Source organism: Motacilla alba, chromosome 7 (genome assembly GCF_015832195.1).
Source record: "Motacilla alba alba isolate MOTALB_02 chromosome 7, Motacilla_alba_V1.0_pri, whole genome shotgun sequence".
NCBI lineage: Eukaryota > Metazoa > Chordata > Aves > Passeriformes > Motacillidae > Motacilla > Motacilla alba.
In genome coordinates, this window is record NC_052022.1 from 9,461,634 (window position 1) to 9,478,194 (window position 16,561).

General features: G+C 38.4%; 1 protein-coding gene across 4 annotated transcripts in view; it reads left to right on the plus strand.

The window, feature by feature from the left end:
• Positions 1 to 16,561, plus strand: part of ZNF148 (zinc finger protein 148) — a 43,630-nt gene that overhangs the window by 15,591 nt on the left and 11,478 nt on the right. For 2 of the 4 annotated variants that reach the window (XM_038142238.1, XM_038142239.1), the window contains 4 exons: positions 6,808 to 7,153; positions 8,353 to 8,478; positions 11,525 to 11,648; positions 12,311 to 12,394. In XM_038142238.1, the coding sequence (XP_037998166.1) occupies positions 6,824 to 7,153; positions 8,353 to 8,478; positions 11,525 to 11,648; positions 12,311 to 12,394 (664 nt within the window). In that variant the 5' untranslated portion in view covers positions 6,808 to 6,823. Of the gene's footprint in view, positions 1 to 4,532; positions 7,154 to 8,352; positions 8,479 to 11,524; positions 11,649 to 12,310; positions 12,395 to 16,561 lie in introns of those variants that run through there. The other 2 variants (XM_038142240.1, XM_038142241.1) reach the window with 2 other exon arrangements.

Here is a 16,561-nt window from a genome sequence, read left to right on the forward strand (position 1 = left end):
CTCCTGGGAGAAGCTGTCCTGTTCCCTGCTCCTGCTTCCTCACTGCCCATCTCCCGTATCCTCCACCTGCTCTGTCCCTCTGATCCAAACCTCATGGCTTTTCTGTGGGAATGTTTTTGTCCAGCTCCCTTCTCAGCTGCAGAATGCTGTGCTCAACCCAGAGTAGAAGCAAGGAGATCTGAGGTGGGAGAGGGGCAGGACACTCCCCTTTGGGCAGCTACCCCCTGTATTGGATTGTGTCTTGCAGTATCATTGAGAGTTGGGTAAATAACAAACACACCAAATGTCCCACTGGAGTGGCCTATCAGCTGTAGTTGATTTTGTAGAAGTTTGGCTATTTAGAAAGGTTTTACTAATCATGCCAGTAAACTGCTCTGATTATAAAGGGGTTGTCTTTTTGATTCAGAATAAACCTTTCCAAAGTGAATTACACTATTCCACTAAACAAGGAAGGAAAAAATTCTGTACTAGAATGAGAATGTTCATTTAGGGAGTTTTATAGAGTTATGTACACTATATTAATTTAAGCTTACAGTTTAGCACAAATAATTATAGCATGACCATAGAGATGAGCCCTAAGAAGCTGAGGTGCTTCCCCAGATTGCCTTTTGAACAGTTTATTCTGTGTGCATTTTGCACAAGTAACCTTTATATGTTTTGTAGTTTGAGCTCTGCATGCACTCCTTCTTCCAAACGCTCTTGAAGCAGGATGTGGGAGGAGTGCTCAGGTACATGTTCTGTAGCTTCAGATGTGTGCTCATCAGGGGTTCTGCCTTGTCTTTAATGAAAACACACTTCCCAAAATGCGGAGCTAAAATAATGTCATCAGGCTACTCCCAGTGTAAGGTTACCCTGAAACCATTTAATACCTTGGGCTGAGCACAGTGTCAGCTTTGGTGAGAGGAATCTTGGAGGTAGTTTTCATCAGAACAGTATCAGATTGCAAAGGCAAGTTAGAATTGCTGTTGTGCATCCTGGCTCTTGTGTTTGGGTTGTTGTATCTTAGAAAACATGGTCAAAGAGAGCTTATTGCTAGAGTGAAAGTCGTATTTCTGTCTCAAGTCTTTGCTACAGTCCTTCAGAAGGAGGTCAGGTGTAAGCCAGAGGAATAGTTGTATTTTAACAACTTTCCTTTCATGTTTCCCTCAGCCTTCTTTCCTTCCTTTTTGTCTTGCAAAAGTAGGGAGAAGATAGTATATGAGACAGGGTGGAGTGGGTTATGGATATAGAAAGCAGCTAATTCTGCTTTTTAACACTTAAAAGAAGTTCTGGAACAACAAAGACTTTTCACAGGACTATGTTTACAAATACAAAAAGTCCATCTTACTTTAAAAGAAAAAGCAAAAACATTAATTCTGTTCTACAAATAGATACTAAAGTGCAGATGATTTTAATTTTTTGTCTCTGCTGTTAATCCTTAAACATGTTTTCTTTTCTTCTCTGTCATAAATAGTCTTTTAAATCCTACAGAATTCATGTTTCTGCACATACGGATTTTATTTTTGAAGTGACCCCAATTAGTATCTCTGAGTACTTGCTCATTAAATTAAATAATACCTTACTTCATGCTTAAGAAAAGAAGGGGGAAGACAGAATAACCCTTACCATCAAAGTGGAGAACAAGAGCTGGACCAGGTGTTGAACTCTGATGGCTTACAAATTTTGCTGCTTTCCTTTAGGGTCTCTGTATAGATCTCTTTCATAGCAGCCACCATCCCAGAAGACTTTTTGAATCAATGAATGTTTTCTCTTGATGGTATTTTTATTTTTGATTCTAGGTTGAAATGTTTTCATGCTTTTCATGCAGCATGTTTTCATTTAAGTGGTTGTTTCTTGAATTAGGAATATTGTCTTTACTGCTCAGCTCTCCAGCTCAGTGCAGAAGTGTTTGGAAAAGCTGATGTCAGGGCTCCTGCAATGAATAGTTCTGAAGTGCAGCCGGAGGCTCTGGCGAAGCAGCGGTCTCTGAGTGATGTGATGTGCTTCACTGGCTGGGGATGTGCTGCAGGCAGCTGTGGAGCACCCTGTGAAAAGAGAAGGTGCTGGCAGGCTGCTGTGAGACCTCTTCTGGGCAGCCCTTCTCCTTCCTCTCTCTCCTCCCCAGGGAGCTCTGCCTGTAGATGTCTCTTGTGAGATGCTTTGCCTACAGTGAAGGCATGGAGAACCTCTGTCTAGCAAAATATATTCTTTAAAGGTTTTGTTGGCAGCTCTTTTTCTGTGAGTTTATAGAGGGACTATACACTCTAAGAAGAATCAAGATATTCCTTGGTGAAGCTTAATAGAACTTCTGAAATTCCATGAAAAACATCTCTGCAATAGGGATAACAATGTCTTATGCCAAGAAATTTGCTTGTGTGTGTGTATGTAGTTTGCATTTTTGTAGCTTCCCTAGAGATAATCTCTAAGTAAGTTGATCTTTATTTCACAAATGCATCTTGCGCTTAAAAATTACTTAATCTTTGCAGATTGGTAAAGTGTTCTTGTTTGAATGCTTTTAACTTACATTTCTTTATTACACTGTCATTCTTCCAAGAACACTTCTCATCTTCAATTTAAATGATAGGATTCCTTTTATGCGAGCCGAAAGGTGTCACTTGACAAATTACAAGTGTTTTACTGAATTAATTGCATTTGGGATGCTTCTGGCTTGGATTAATAGCCTGTTTTTGTTTGTGGTTCTTTGTTTTAAAACATTACCTCTTTGTTTTAAAACCTCACCTGCAAGTCATGTAACTTACATTGTTTTTCATCACTTCTCATATGCAGCCTAACATTATGAGTTCTTACTGTTTTTCTTTGCAAAGCCAGGTGTTTGAAAGCCTGATTAATAAGCAGTGCACTTACTACACCACTTCTGATATGACTCAAGATCATGGCTGGAAGACAACTTGAGGGCTTTCAGTTGCATGACTCTGCTAAACCTGCTAGTCAGGGTGAGAAAGAAGCTGTTTCCATATCCGTTGCAACTGCGGGAGCCAGCGAGACCCATGAATAGCAGCCCACAGCTGGCCTGCCGTCTGGGAAGCTGCTGTATCTCACCAGCTGTCCCAGGGTTTGGCATGTCAGGAGTCTTCCTGCCTCTGTTGGTGAGAGTAACAGGCTCTTCTGTGTGGTTAACTCAGCTCCTTAGCCTGCCTAACTTCCTGCCCGGAAGTAGCTTTAAATCCAGGATTTCCGCAATTCCTACCTAATTTCAGTGACGTGGCGGTATCATCCTCCATGTGGAACAACCTTGTGTGCTGTTCTTGCCAGAGCAGACAGATTAGGGCCACCATCCTTTCATACTTGATGCTGTTTTGTTCTCCCTTGAGTGTGTTTCAGCATCTCGAGTTGCTGCGTTCTCGTACCTGTCCACGTCATTCCTTTGGAGAATGTGCAGTGACCTGATGCTGTCGTATTTCTGTAGTGTGGGACAAAAGCACAGTGAATGACAGTCTGTGTGAGATGTACCCTGAGTATGGATTGACTTCAGATAAAGGCTGAAATGAGTAGATATATCTCTTTTGTTTTCCTTGAAGTCTGTCTTTCAAGCTATGTATTTAGAATGCTCTACCAAAAGAGGCAGTCTCAGCCTGAGGTCTTTTGCACTATCTTTTACCAAATCTTAAGAATTTCACTTCTATCTCACCTTTTCACTTGGCACAGGATAGTCCAAACCAAAAAGATGATAAATTAATCCTCACTTTCTTCTTTTATGATGTTGTTGCAAGACCTCTGGGAGATCTGCATTGGTGGGAAGAATACAGCCTTAGTGCTGTGCCAGGTTTTGTTTGTTTGTTTTTTTGTGTTACTGCTGAGAAACTATCAGTTTGGTTTCCCAGTTACATCTGAAAAATACTTGATGGATTATATAATGTCTGCAAGTGGCTGTGTGACATACGAGACCTGCATTTTCCCTTGAAGACATCTCATTCTCCTACTCTGAATGGATTTATTTGAGAGTCAGTTTGTCACATAGCACTACCTGAACTCACTCAAGGCATTAAGAAATTGTTGTCTGAATTTGAAGACAGATACTGTGAAAATCAAAAACGTGATTTCAAACTTATTTTAGAACTGCAGGAGAACAAAAAAGGACAAATCACAAGCATAAATGTGCTGAACAGAATTTTTCCACGTTCTTCTCCTGTCATGGGTGGTTTTGGTCCCTAAAATGGACTTGTTATGTAGGAAGGAAGAAGGCTAAAAAGATTGATGACACTGTCATATATAAAGACATCTAGCGTGGTGACTCTGTCCTCCTGATTTCCAGCAGAGCAAGGCTTACTAAAAATAATAAAAAAAGTATTTGCCTGAAAAGCTTCTTCCTTTGGTGTGCTTCTTAAGTATTTGAAACTGAGAGAGGTCAGACCATCCTGGTTGTCAGCCTTTCTATGATGTATTTGGAAGTTTAGAACCTCTCATGGTACAGAATAGGGACAAATGTTCTTTCACTTTTGAGTTATAAGACATGACTTGCCATCAGGATGTGTGAATTGGCTTTTTACCTTATTTGTTGTGGTGTGTGGTGAGGTTTTTTCTTTTTTTTTTTTAAGAAATTGAGTTAGTTTTACTTTCAGAATCTTAAGAACCAATAGTAATATTTGAAACAAAGGACAATGTAGGAGAAACTCATGAGATTTTTCAGCTCTTTTCAGCTGGTTGCTTATATTCCTACCAAGTAATCTAGGAGCTCACCTAAAAAGAAACCACTGTTTATTCTGTAAACTTGATGTAGTTTTTTTATAAAGAAAACTTCACGAATGTTTAAATACACCGAGAGTTTTCGAAATATATTCCCAGAGAAGAAAATTATTTAGAAAGTGATCAAATGGATCAAACTGAATATGGAAATTTAGACACTTGATGTACATTTGTTTGATGGAGTGTTTTTGCATGTTGGCAGCCTGTTAGACTGGCAGGGGGCTGTTGTGCTATTCTGCAGTGATGGCCCTGCTGGTTTTAAGCAGAGACCTGATTTCTGTGGACATAACCTGTAGAGAGACCTGATTTCTTTGGTTATGAATAGTCATTGTGAGCTGCAGGGGAGGCAGCATAGCCTCTGACTTGAGACATGAATGGAGATGGATCTTCTCTCCATGCTGCAGTCTCAGGGGGATGGAATTTGAAGCTGATTTCTAGCAATGTACCGACATCACAGCTGTGTCTAACTCTGAATGCATCAAAATCAAAGGTGCTGCTGCTGTTGTGATGCTGCCCAAGGTCCCGTCTGGTGCTTTGGCTGGGCCTGCTGTGTGCTGTCCAACTTGCCTGTGCCTCTGCTCCCACCCCCGTGTCTGCTGTGGCCTGTGTGTGTATTGCCTCCGCTCTCTGCCTGGGGGAACATAGAGGGATGGAGGAAGGATGTCTGTCTGTCTGTCTGTCTGTTGGTGTGTCTGTCTCAAGGAGCACTGAGGAGGGGGTAGTAGGGATTACAGGCCTGGGGAATAGGGTGAAGGAGACTGACTGCTCTGACTGGACATCCAGTGTGCCAAGGAGAAGAAGAGTCCTAGAACTATCTTACATATATATTGATTAGTAGAATGAGAAGATGCTGCCACTTCCAGCTTCACAAAAGCCTCCTGCTCTGTGCTAAAAACTAATTAATAATGTCATGATACTTGTTGGGATATTGTGGATTGTATTGCTTTTCATGATTGGAATTTATATTTCCCCACTAATGGTCCTGCTCACTGTGAATGTCTTTTATGAACATCCTTGACCTCTCCATAGCCTTTATTTGGTGTGTAGCTTTAGCTACAAAGTTGCATTTTCACAGAATCACAGAATAGTTTGGGTTGGAAGGGATCTTTAAAGGCCATCCAGTCCAACCCCCAGCAACGAGCAGAGACATCTTCACTTAAATCAGTTTGCTCAGCCCCATCCAACCTGGCCTTGAATGTTTTCCTGGATGGGGATGCCCACCTCTCTGGGCATCTTGTGCCAGTGTTGGAGCATCCTCATTGTAACAACATTCTTCCTTGTATCTAGTCTAAATTGACCATCTCGCTGTTCAAAACCATTACCTGTTGTCCTGTTCCAACAGGCTCTGCTAAAAAGTTCTTTCTCCACCTTAAAAGCTCCCTTTTAAGTAATGAAAGGCTGCAATAAAGTCTCCCCAGAGCCTTCTTTCTCTCTCATCCTATTGGCATAGCAGAGATGATCTAGCCCTTTGATAATTTTCCTTTCCTGCCCTGGACTTGCTCCAGCATATCCACATCCTTCTTATGTTGTGGCCCGAGAGCTGGATGTAACACTGCAGGTGGGGTCACAGGAGAGTGGAGTGGAGGGGCAGAACCACCTCCCTCAACTGCTGCTTTGGATGCAGCCCAGTTTTCTCTCCCTTGTGGATATTAAGATGTTCCAGGAGCTACAATGCCCTGGGGTAACAGCAGTGGAAGGGCGCTGGAAGGACAAGGAGGTAGGGAGAACAGGAGCAGTATGAAAGAGGTGTTTGTAAAAGACAGTCAAAGTGGAAAAAGAGAGCAGAGCAAAGAAGGCGTGCAGGAAAAAAATTAAAAGTTTTCTGAGGAATGAGAAGGAGGAATTAGCCATAATTTAATTACCATACTTTTGCCAGAAGTCAGGAGCACTGATTTGAAACCTTTTATTTGAAAGTGTTCAGTTGTGTGCACACAGATGTGCAAAAGGAGAGTCTTTTGACATTCCTCAAAGATATCCAACTTTTGGTTCTTACTCAGTATCAATTTTAGGACTGCATGTGTGTTTGTTGAGTACTGACTTGAGCTCTTATAAAATGTTTTTAAGTAAAAAATTGTAAGCAAGCGCACCAATTGTAGATGTTTACTATTAAAACTTTCTTTGTAGGTAATTGCACTTAAGAATGAACATTGAAGACAAGCTGGGAGGATTATTTCTTAAATGTGGTGGCATAGACCAGATGCAGTCATCCAGGGCTATGGTAGGGATGGGTGCAGTATCTGACCAGTCTGGAGTATCGAGAGAACGGCAAGAGGCAGTGCTTCAAGATCGGACTATGCCGCACCAAGAGATTCTTGCAACAGATGAAGTGTTACAGGAAAGTGAACTTCGACAGCAAGAGATGATTTCACATGATGAACTCATGGTCCATGAGGAGACGGTAAAAAATGATGATGAAATGGATGCACAAGATAGACTTCCTCAAGGGCTGCAGTATGCTGTTAATGTCCCTGTAAGCAATTTCTTTGTGAAATATTGGAGAGATTACTAGGAAGCTTGGTCTGGTAGTCTAATCCTACTCTGGCAAGAATCTATTAATTGCTTGTTTGGATTTTGATTATCAAAATATTTATGTCATTTGCCTCTGGCTGTGGATAAATTTTGCCAATTAAGTATAATCTTTAAGTATCTGTTTTATAAATATTTTATAAGCAGGCTGTTACCATAGAACTAAAGTGTTAAAATGTGCTCCTTTAAGGATATTTAATGTTCAGGGGTAACTACAAACCGGAATAAATAGCGTTATTAGAAGGTGCATACTGTTTATGCTGTTCATAGTACTGTTTAGTTGCTTTTGCTATAGGAAGCATCTTGTATGTTTTTAAGGTATGTGGACGCTTAGCAATTGCATTCACACTGCAGGTTGGACTGTGACACTTCATACATGACCATAAATATGCCCCTCCACGGAATCTCATAGAAGGCATACCTTGGCTTTCCCAGAGAGCATAGAGATGACTTCCTTTTGAAAACAGAGCATCTGTCTGTAATGCAGCACACCATCACTGTTACCCTTCAAACATAAAGGACAATCACCAGGACTATAAAAGTAGATAGCCTTACACACGAAGAATAATCTTCAGAAACACAGCACTGTTAGAACACTACTCTGTTAGCTGTAGATCAGTTGGCTCAGGTGTTAGAAAAATGTAAGAGTATCATGGTCTTCATTAAAGTTCACATTAGATCAAGATTTTTGAAATTTTTTTTTCCAAAAACTTCATTGGAACTGGTCTTTCTTTTTTTTCCTTAAAAATACTTCTGTATTAAATATATAATAAACTATTTCGTTAAATCTTATATTGACAACAGCACGGACTAAAGTAAAATAGGTATGAAAAACTGAATGGTTTTACAGATGGAAGTGATTTTAATATATGAACTGATCTCAAAATCACCACAGGTCAGGAAAAAAGACCTTGGGAGATGAATGAAAGGATACACCAAAATGTTACTGAGGAAATTAACTGTGCCCTTTTTATTTAAGATACATATTAATTCTTTCACTTAAATTTCTGAAAGAGTGAAGCCAGAAGATAATTCCCTTAGGAAAAGGTTTTCTGTTTCAGCAGTTTGTCATCTTCTAAAATTGAAAAATTGCTTTTCTGTAGTGAGAACCTTACCTGAAACTGGCACTTGGTATCTTAACAGATCAGTGTAAAGCAAGAAATTACCTTTACTGATGCATCTGAACAACAGAAACGAGACAAAAAACAAATACGAGAGCCAGTAGATTTGCAGAAAAAGAAGAAAAGAAAACAGCGTTCACCAGCAAAAGTAAGACATTGATTTGGCAAAACCAAGATTAAAAGGACCTGAAGATTTGGTTGACTATGACTAATTTCATTAGCATTTGAACTAGTTAGGCTGGAAATTGTTTGTTTGCTCAGTAAAGATGCAGTTCTGAAGTTCACCAGAGACCCAAAACAAAACTGATATAACAGTGTTTTTCTTTGAACTCCTTTTAGCAACATGAACTCTTGACATATTTTAACATCTGTCTCTCCAGGCAGTTCTCTCTCCAAATATTTTTTTAAATTATGAGTCAGTAGCTTTGTAGACCATTTATAAATCATTACTCTGTATCTATCTAATAATAGTTGTGCTTTTCTGTGAGCCTGATAATTTTATATGCTTCATGCATAGTAGTGAAAAGTTTTTAAAAAGAAAACTAAAATGGTAGTTTTGAAAATTCTAAAAAGCTTACTAATATATATAAAATAATTTACTGGTAGGGAAAATTCCTGTGGTCATAATCATCTTCATATATGTATTTATTTATATCAAAAGGTTCTTACCCTAGCTGCTGGTTTGTTACTTAAAAATTTGTTTTGTAGATCCATTCATGAGGACTATGTATCACTGTATGTCTGAAAACAATTTTCTTCTGTTGAGAAGCACTTCAGATAAAACCAGAATCATTTCACCTCATGAGGTAGCAGTGTTATATCTTCTAGTAATTCCCCAAATCAGTATTAATCTTCAGATTTAAAATAGAACATATGCAGGCTGCTCTGATAGAAGTAAATCAGTTATATGTTATTACACAGCAGCATTAAAATAAGCCTACTCAGAAGTCAACCCAGACTGTTTGTACATTAAAGGAAAACTCACTGTAACACAAAGAAAATCTCCCAAACCTCCTTTTTGTTGCCCTGGGAGCAGGACCTTCCAGTCCTCCTCAAAGCACTGTCAAATGAGGTTGCACCTGTAGTATTCTTGGAAAGCTGAGAAATTGCTTCAGATTGGGTGTGGAAGCAAGTTCCAAATGCTGTGCATTTTTTTCTCACTTCTCCCTTTGAGAGAAAAAGGAGATCTAGGTTGAGTACATCCAGAGATCACTTCCATGGAAACATGGCAAGGTAGAAGAGGCGTGAGCCCCTCTTTCTACAGACGTGTACTTGCATGCTTCCTTTATATCTTCTAGTCTGCCAGGATTAGTCTTTTGACATGACAGAAGATTGAAAAATGATCAGGAGAATTGTTAAACAGGTTCTTTTTCAGTCTCTCTTCCCCTTTTTCAGACCTGTCAGAGTAGAAAGGCAGAGTAGAAAAAGCTGAAGGACTGACCTAGGTGAGAACCCCCTGCACTTTCAGTATTTCCAGAGTAGTGGGGTTGATTGTGCATCCAAACAAGCAGCTGGAACTCTGACAAATGGAAGTCAGGCACTCAGGATTTAGAAAGGTTCTAAATTCTGTTTCCTAACAATGCAGTAGTCAGGTAAGGAAGAAGCCGTCAGGGGTGGTGGCTCCTGTCTCCTGTTCCCTCTCCCACGCAGACACACACACGCGCACACACGGACACACACGCACGCGCACACACACACACGCACAAGCTTTTTTTGTTGCTTTGGTTAGGGAAGCTGCTCTGACAAAGTTAACTCTCATCATTTAAGAGGTGGTAGATTAAGTGGAAGAGCCCAGCTTTAGGATAACCCTGAAATTAAGTATATTTTCTGCACAATTACTTTAAAATTCCAATTTAATATATGAAAAGCATTTCATAACATGTATTTAAATTTGTTTTAAAGATGCAGTTGGCTTCATCAGCTGGATAATGTTACAGAACAGAGTCTTTACAATTGTCTCTCTCTGTGACTGGAGCTGTAACACACCAATCTTACAAACGTATGAATGTGCTTGTCCTTCAGAGTGAATGCACAAGAATGTGTTAGTCTGAGACTTTCACTCTTGTTTTGACGCAGGAGAATTAAAAATTAAGTAGATCTTACAGTATTTGCTACTATTTCAGAGATACTGTTTCAGTTATTGACTCTCTCTTTCTCATCACTATCATTATCATAAAGCCTAAAACGCTGTAGCTAATCAAACTGCAGATGTGTTTTCCCAGCATACTTTTATTTTTTTAATAACAAGGGACTAAACTGTATTATTTAAGGTTCCTTAAGCTCTTCTTTATAGTTGTGTTTGCAGTTAAGCAAGATTTTATAAATGTAATTTGTTTACTGATTTTCTTATTCTCTTGCCAGAGATAGTAGAGATTTTGGGGTTTGGTTTAGTTTTCTATTTTTATTCTTTTTGACAAATTAGAGAAAACCTGGGATTAGCTTTATTGAATAAAGTAGATGTGGTGCATTTTTAAATTTTAAGTTTTTTTTAACTTTATATGAAAATAGCGGCTTTGTTTGACAGCAAAGCAATTGAGTGTGGCAAGTTGAAGTCATCAAGGAAATGCTTTAATATGTATATTAAATGAGCAACACTTTATTGAGTGAAAAACCTGAAAGGGGAGAAGAATAATACTTTTCTCTTGGTTGTTTGGCTTTGGGATTTTGGTTTTTAAAATATTACCTTTGAGACTACTGGTTTTATACAGACGTAGATAATATATATGACTATTCTGGTTAAGCCTTAATGACTTTTAACAAACATTTAGAGTTGTGATTTGAAAAAAAAGAATTTAACTATTCACTTTTTCTTTAAAATACAGTTGTCCATGGTTTAGTGCCCAGGAGTGGTTTGACTACTTTGCATCCTTTCCAACAGATGGATGAAATAAACAGTAGTGTATAAAGTGACTCAGCTGTGCCCTAGGGAAGCTCTAAGCTAATTTTCCATGAGCTGCCTTTGTCTCCGTCCTGTTGAAATATATCTTAATGCGCAACGAGACACAAGTTGGATTGGACTGCAATTGGAGATGTGTATTAGAAGCTTAACGCATAGTTTTGTAGAAATTAGCATTGTTTTACCTGAAATATTTGCATTTTCTGCATCGAAAAAAATTAATGTTTTTTTTTTTTTGTAGTTAATAAGACATCTTTAGAGGGTAGTGTGAGAACAAATTTTACTCTTTTTAAAATAGATCCTTACAATAAATGAGGATGGATCACTTGGTCTGAAAACCCACAAATCTCATGTTTGTGAGCATTGCAATGCTGCCTTTAGAACCAACTACCATTTACAGAGACATGTCTTCATTCATACAGGTACTGCTTGACTTCAAATTTGTCTTTTCTGCTATATAAAGAGTTGTTTACTTATGTTAAAAATGTTTTCAGCTCTATGCGAATTTCAGTTTTAGGAGTGTAGCTACCTTGGCATCTAAGCTTAGAGATTCCATGCACCAAAGTGTCAAAAGAATATCAGAAAAAAACCCCAACATATATTTAATAAACTGAAGAGCTAACTGTTTACAAGGTTTCTTTTCTTTCTTTATCAGAAAGTAATGGGTTGACTTGTAGCCTAAGTGCCAAAAATTGACCCCTTTGTAAAATGTGCTGTGGCTGCTTATTTGCCTGATGAGGTATCTCTGTGTTTGGAGAAGTGAAAAAGGTACTTACTGTTATAATAGCTTGCCAGTATCCTGAATGCAGTCTCTGCCAGCATCCTGATTGATCTTGCACTTGAGGAAATTACAGCCATTCCAGATCACTCTTCCGTGCTAGTCTTAATGTGACTCTTAGGATCATGGAGAGAACTCTGCAGTTCATGTACCTAGCAAGGCAAATGTTTTTTGGTATCAGGGTATTTTTGGAATTCGCTCAGATGCTGGTGTTTTTAATAGACGTTTTAATATTCCTCGAAAATAGTTATCAGAAACAACAGTGCGTAGTTATTAACTTATGGATGTGGAATTATATTGTTCAAGGTGAAAAACCATTTCAGTGCAGTCAGTGCGACATGCGTTTCATACAGAAGTACCTGCTACAGAGGCATGAGAAGATTCATACTGGTGAGTATAGTGCCTTGAGTATCTTTACTGGCGTGCTTAAAAACTGTTTCCCCACTCAGGCAAGGTTTCTGGTAATAAATATGCAGCCAAAAACCCTGTCATAGTTTGGTTTGATTAACACATGTTACAAAGTTATAAAGCTTTTAAAAAGAAATTAGTTTTGTGCTTTCAACTTGTTCCACTTTCCTTTGGCTGTAAAATGAGTATGAAGTCCAGTAAGCGGATCTGAAAGTAGTTTTCTATAAATAACCCCAGAGCAGCAAATCCTGAAGTTTGTGCATTCATGAAAGTCAAAGTTCGTTAAGCAGTTCTGTCTTTTGTTGTATCAAGTTAATTCAGACAAGAGGGACTTCCAAATTACATTTCCATAGATTTATTTGTTTGTTTGTCTGTTTGTTTGTATTTGAATTTGATGGAAAAGTGCCAGGACTAAAATGGCCAAAATGCCTAACCCCAAAGGTATTAGTATCAGCTTTTCTTTTCACTTTTTTTTTTCTTCTTTTAGGTTTAATTCAGAACTGTTCTAAAAAGAAGAGTCTTAGTTTAAAAATATGCAGTGTAGGTCAAATAAGGCCCAAAGCTTTAAACCAAAGCAAGTTAAAGTTTATATATGTTTATTTTTTTTTTACCTTGTTGCACCACACAGAACCACATTCTTTAACAGGTTTGGTTTCATTGGGTTTTTGGCATTTTGGTGCATGGCCTTTCAATCCCTCTTTAAATATTTTGTAATATGGTCCCTTTTGGACTAGATGCCAATTTCTCAGCCTCTTTTTCAGAAAAGCAGAGCTGGTGAATGTGCACAGTGTTTCTTGGCTGTAGCATTTAAATGGATATGAAAGCTACTAACACGCAGTGCAGTGTGTGCATGTGTAGGGGTTGAGAAAAAACTCTGCAAAATGAATTTTCAGAGCAGTGTACAGGGAGTTACATGCACAAATGCCCTGTTGTTTATGGGATTTTTGTATCCTAGGTTGCCATGAGTCCAGACTAAGTAGGTTTCCTTCAGCCAGTCAGCCACAGAAGAGTCTTCCATTCTTCTGTCCAGTGTCTTTGTTCTGCTCCTAGTCTTTCCTCTGGCTCTGAATTGGTGAACCATGCTGCCTCCACTTTGTGTAGATACTTATTCTTGAAAAGAATGCTCATTCAGTCTCTTCCATCTATCTGCCCTCCAGCCCCCCCTCCCAAAAGGCAAAAATTTAAGTGCAGTCTTCACATGTTTTAGAAGATTTTTCTTTTTTTTTCTTTTTTTTTCTTTTTTTTTTTTTCAAATGAGGATTATTCCCTGTACGTGGCTTTGAAAATGAGAGTCTGGGCAATATAGTTAATTAACACTTGACTGCAAATATTTTATAAATTGATTTAATTATCTTTTAAAATCTAGCTTCTAGCTCTAATGAGAAATCTGTGTCGATTGCAAGCTTTGGAGGGAGGGGATTTGGTGGGATTGTAGGTTTTTATGCCAGCTCTTACATATGTAAGTCATTGTTTAGCAGAAAAAAAAGTACCATTTAACTAATTAACCATATTGTTATCTGACTTTTTTTAGATAACTGTGTTTTCTCCTTTCCTCAGCATCCTGAGCTATAGTTTGGTTGTTTCTCTGAAAATAGAAGATGGTTTAAATTGTGTTTAAATTGTTGAATCACGGATGTTTTCCTAGGTGACAGCTAGTAATGATTAGGAGAAAACACGTAAAACCCAGCTTCCAGGAGTGGCAGAATTTTTTCTGAAGGCCATTTAGTTAAATAGAATGTAACTAGTGTTTAATTTTTGGCTTCACCCAGTTACAGTATAGCTAATTGGCACTCTGCATACCTGTCTGTGCTTTCACCTCTATATGACAGTGCTCACTACTGGCCCTTAGCTGTTTGTCTAGTTGCTCTGTTGTTCAGGGCTGCATAACTAAACCCATCCAGAAAACCTCAATTTTCAACTTGATTCTCTAATGAGAAGGTGAGCAGTGGGTCTGTGTTATGCTTTGATGAAAGTCAAGATCTGTTTGTATTATTCGTACCCTTTAAAAAATGTTTCTTAACTTTATTCAATACTTTTTTATTTTGCATTTTTATCTGCATGAATGACCACTTTTAGCACCAGCTTTTGGACAGTGTTCAAAATGCTGATGTGGAACAGGAAAGCTCTTACTCTTTTAAAGATTTTTATCAAATTTTCTAGTTTATTTTAAACCAATCAAAGAGAGTAGTAACAGGTAGAAGCCCCATTTTATGCCGGTTACAAACCCCCTATTTACAGGTGCCCCAGCTATTTCCAGTCTGATTTGACTTTAGTTCTCTGAACCACTCCTTCAAAGGAAGTGTTGTGAGGGAGTTAGGAAGCAATCAATGAACAGCCTTATTCTGTGTAAATAATTAAACAGTTGCATCTAAAAGCAGACATTGCATTAATACAAAATTTGCTTATAATTGTGTGCAGAGGAGGGCAGCAGTGTTGGAACCCTGCTGCTAAACTTGTCCCTAATGATACAGAAAATTGCTATTTTAGTTGTAAGAGAGGGAATAGTCACTGGTATGCAAATATTTTCAGTTTACGAGGTTGGAGAAGATGCTGAATGTTCTTTTTTTTTTTTTTCTTTCAAATATGTCTGCTTACTTTTTGCTTAGAGATGTTTCTATATACCTTACCCACTCATGCATTCATGTGTCCTAATTGTGTAAGCCACCCGACTTTCCATTTTAAACACAAAAACTAAGATTACATTAAAAAAATAAAGCACCATTGGGGCTAACAATTCAAGTGCCTTCTTATTCAGTCATGCTGCTTTTTAATAGCCTTCTTCAGTATTTTATAATTTGTTTTTTCTCCGTTTAGACTTTAAAATGCCTGGCTTTATAATTCTTACAGCCTTCATACACATAATATTTGTACTACACTGGATGAGTAGTTCTATTGCTTGATTTTAATAGATTGCAAACATAGACACAACACATGAGCTGTTTTCATAAATAATGCATTAATTGTTGTATTGTATTTTTAAATTTTGAGGGTTTTTTATACATCTGATTCTTTCCCAATGACCAAGGCATTTCAGAAAAATGTGTCCTGGATTCTCCCTGCATTATCAAAAAGCTGTTATTAATGGTCTCCTCCATTTGCAATAGATCCTGTCTGAAAAGTACAACAAAATTGTGGAAGGCATCTGAAGTTTTAGGCTTCTGCTAGGATGAAATTATTATTGGAAGCCTATCTTCATATTAATTTTTAATCTTTTCCTAAAATTATCTTCCATATGAAGATTAAAGCCAAAATTAAATACGGTGTCAGTTTCACAAAGGTTTTCTTAATCTTACTTTCAGAGTGTTCTGGAATTCTACTGAAAAATATTATCTTCTGTTCTGTGTTGAGTTAACTCCAGGGCAGTGTCCCCAAATTCTTCTCCCTGTTAAGGCATGGCCAGCAGTGCATTTGTGTGTGCCCTGAAAGACTCCAAAATAGCTGGTGACTGTAATCCACCTGAAAACCACAGGCCTCTGTTTGGCCCTGTTCAAGCCTTGAAATGGGAAGAGGTAGCTGTGGAGTCTTCTGCCAGCAAATAGTCAGCTTGAGTAGGAAAATGTTAAGGAACTCAGTGTGCATTCACTTACAGAAATGAGTGTAAGGCTGCAGGTAAGTGTGTTAATGAAGCATTCTGCATTTCCTGGGATTGCAGGATGGCTCCTTAGAGGGCTGTTCAAGGCCAGAACAGGACTCAGCTCTCTTGCTTTAAGGCTCAGGATAATTTTCAACCTAAACAGCCACTCCAGTCTCTAAAATAAATCTAAGGTAGTATGAAAGCAAGCTTTGAAACAATGTAAGGAGAGTTGTTTGAAGGCGCATTTTAAAATAACCACAAAGTAGAATAGTGGAGCAAAGGGAAAGAAAACAGTAAGTAGAAAGGACTAAGTAGTAGTCTTCAGGAATGGAAGAGTTCCCATATATGAAACAAGAGCAATGAGGTCTAAATGTCCTGCCTCAGCATTCTGAAAGTGGGAGGCAAGGATTGGAATTTGATTCAGAAAGACTGAACAGGCTTGTTGGGACTAAGGCACCGTAGTTTTGAGGGCCTCAGAAATAAAAAGAACATGAAGAATGAACCTGGAGTTTGGAAGTGAAGAAATAGGCCAGAGAGGAGGATTTGCTTATAGTCAGGATGAGAGGGAATGATAT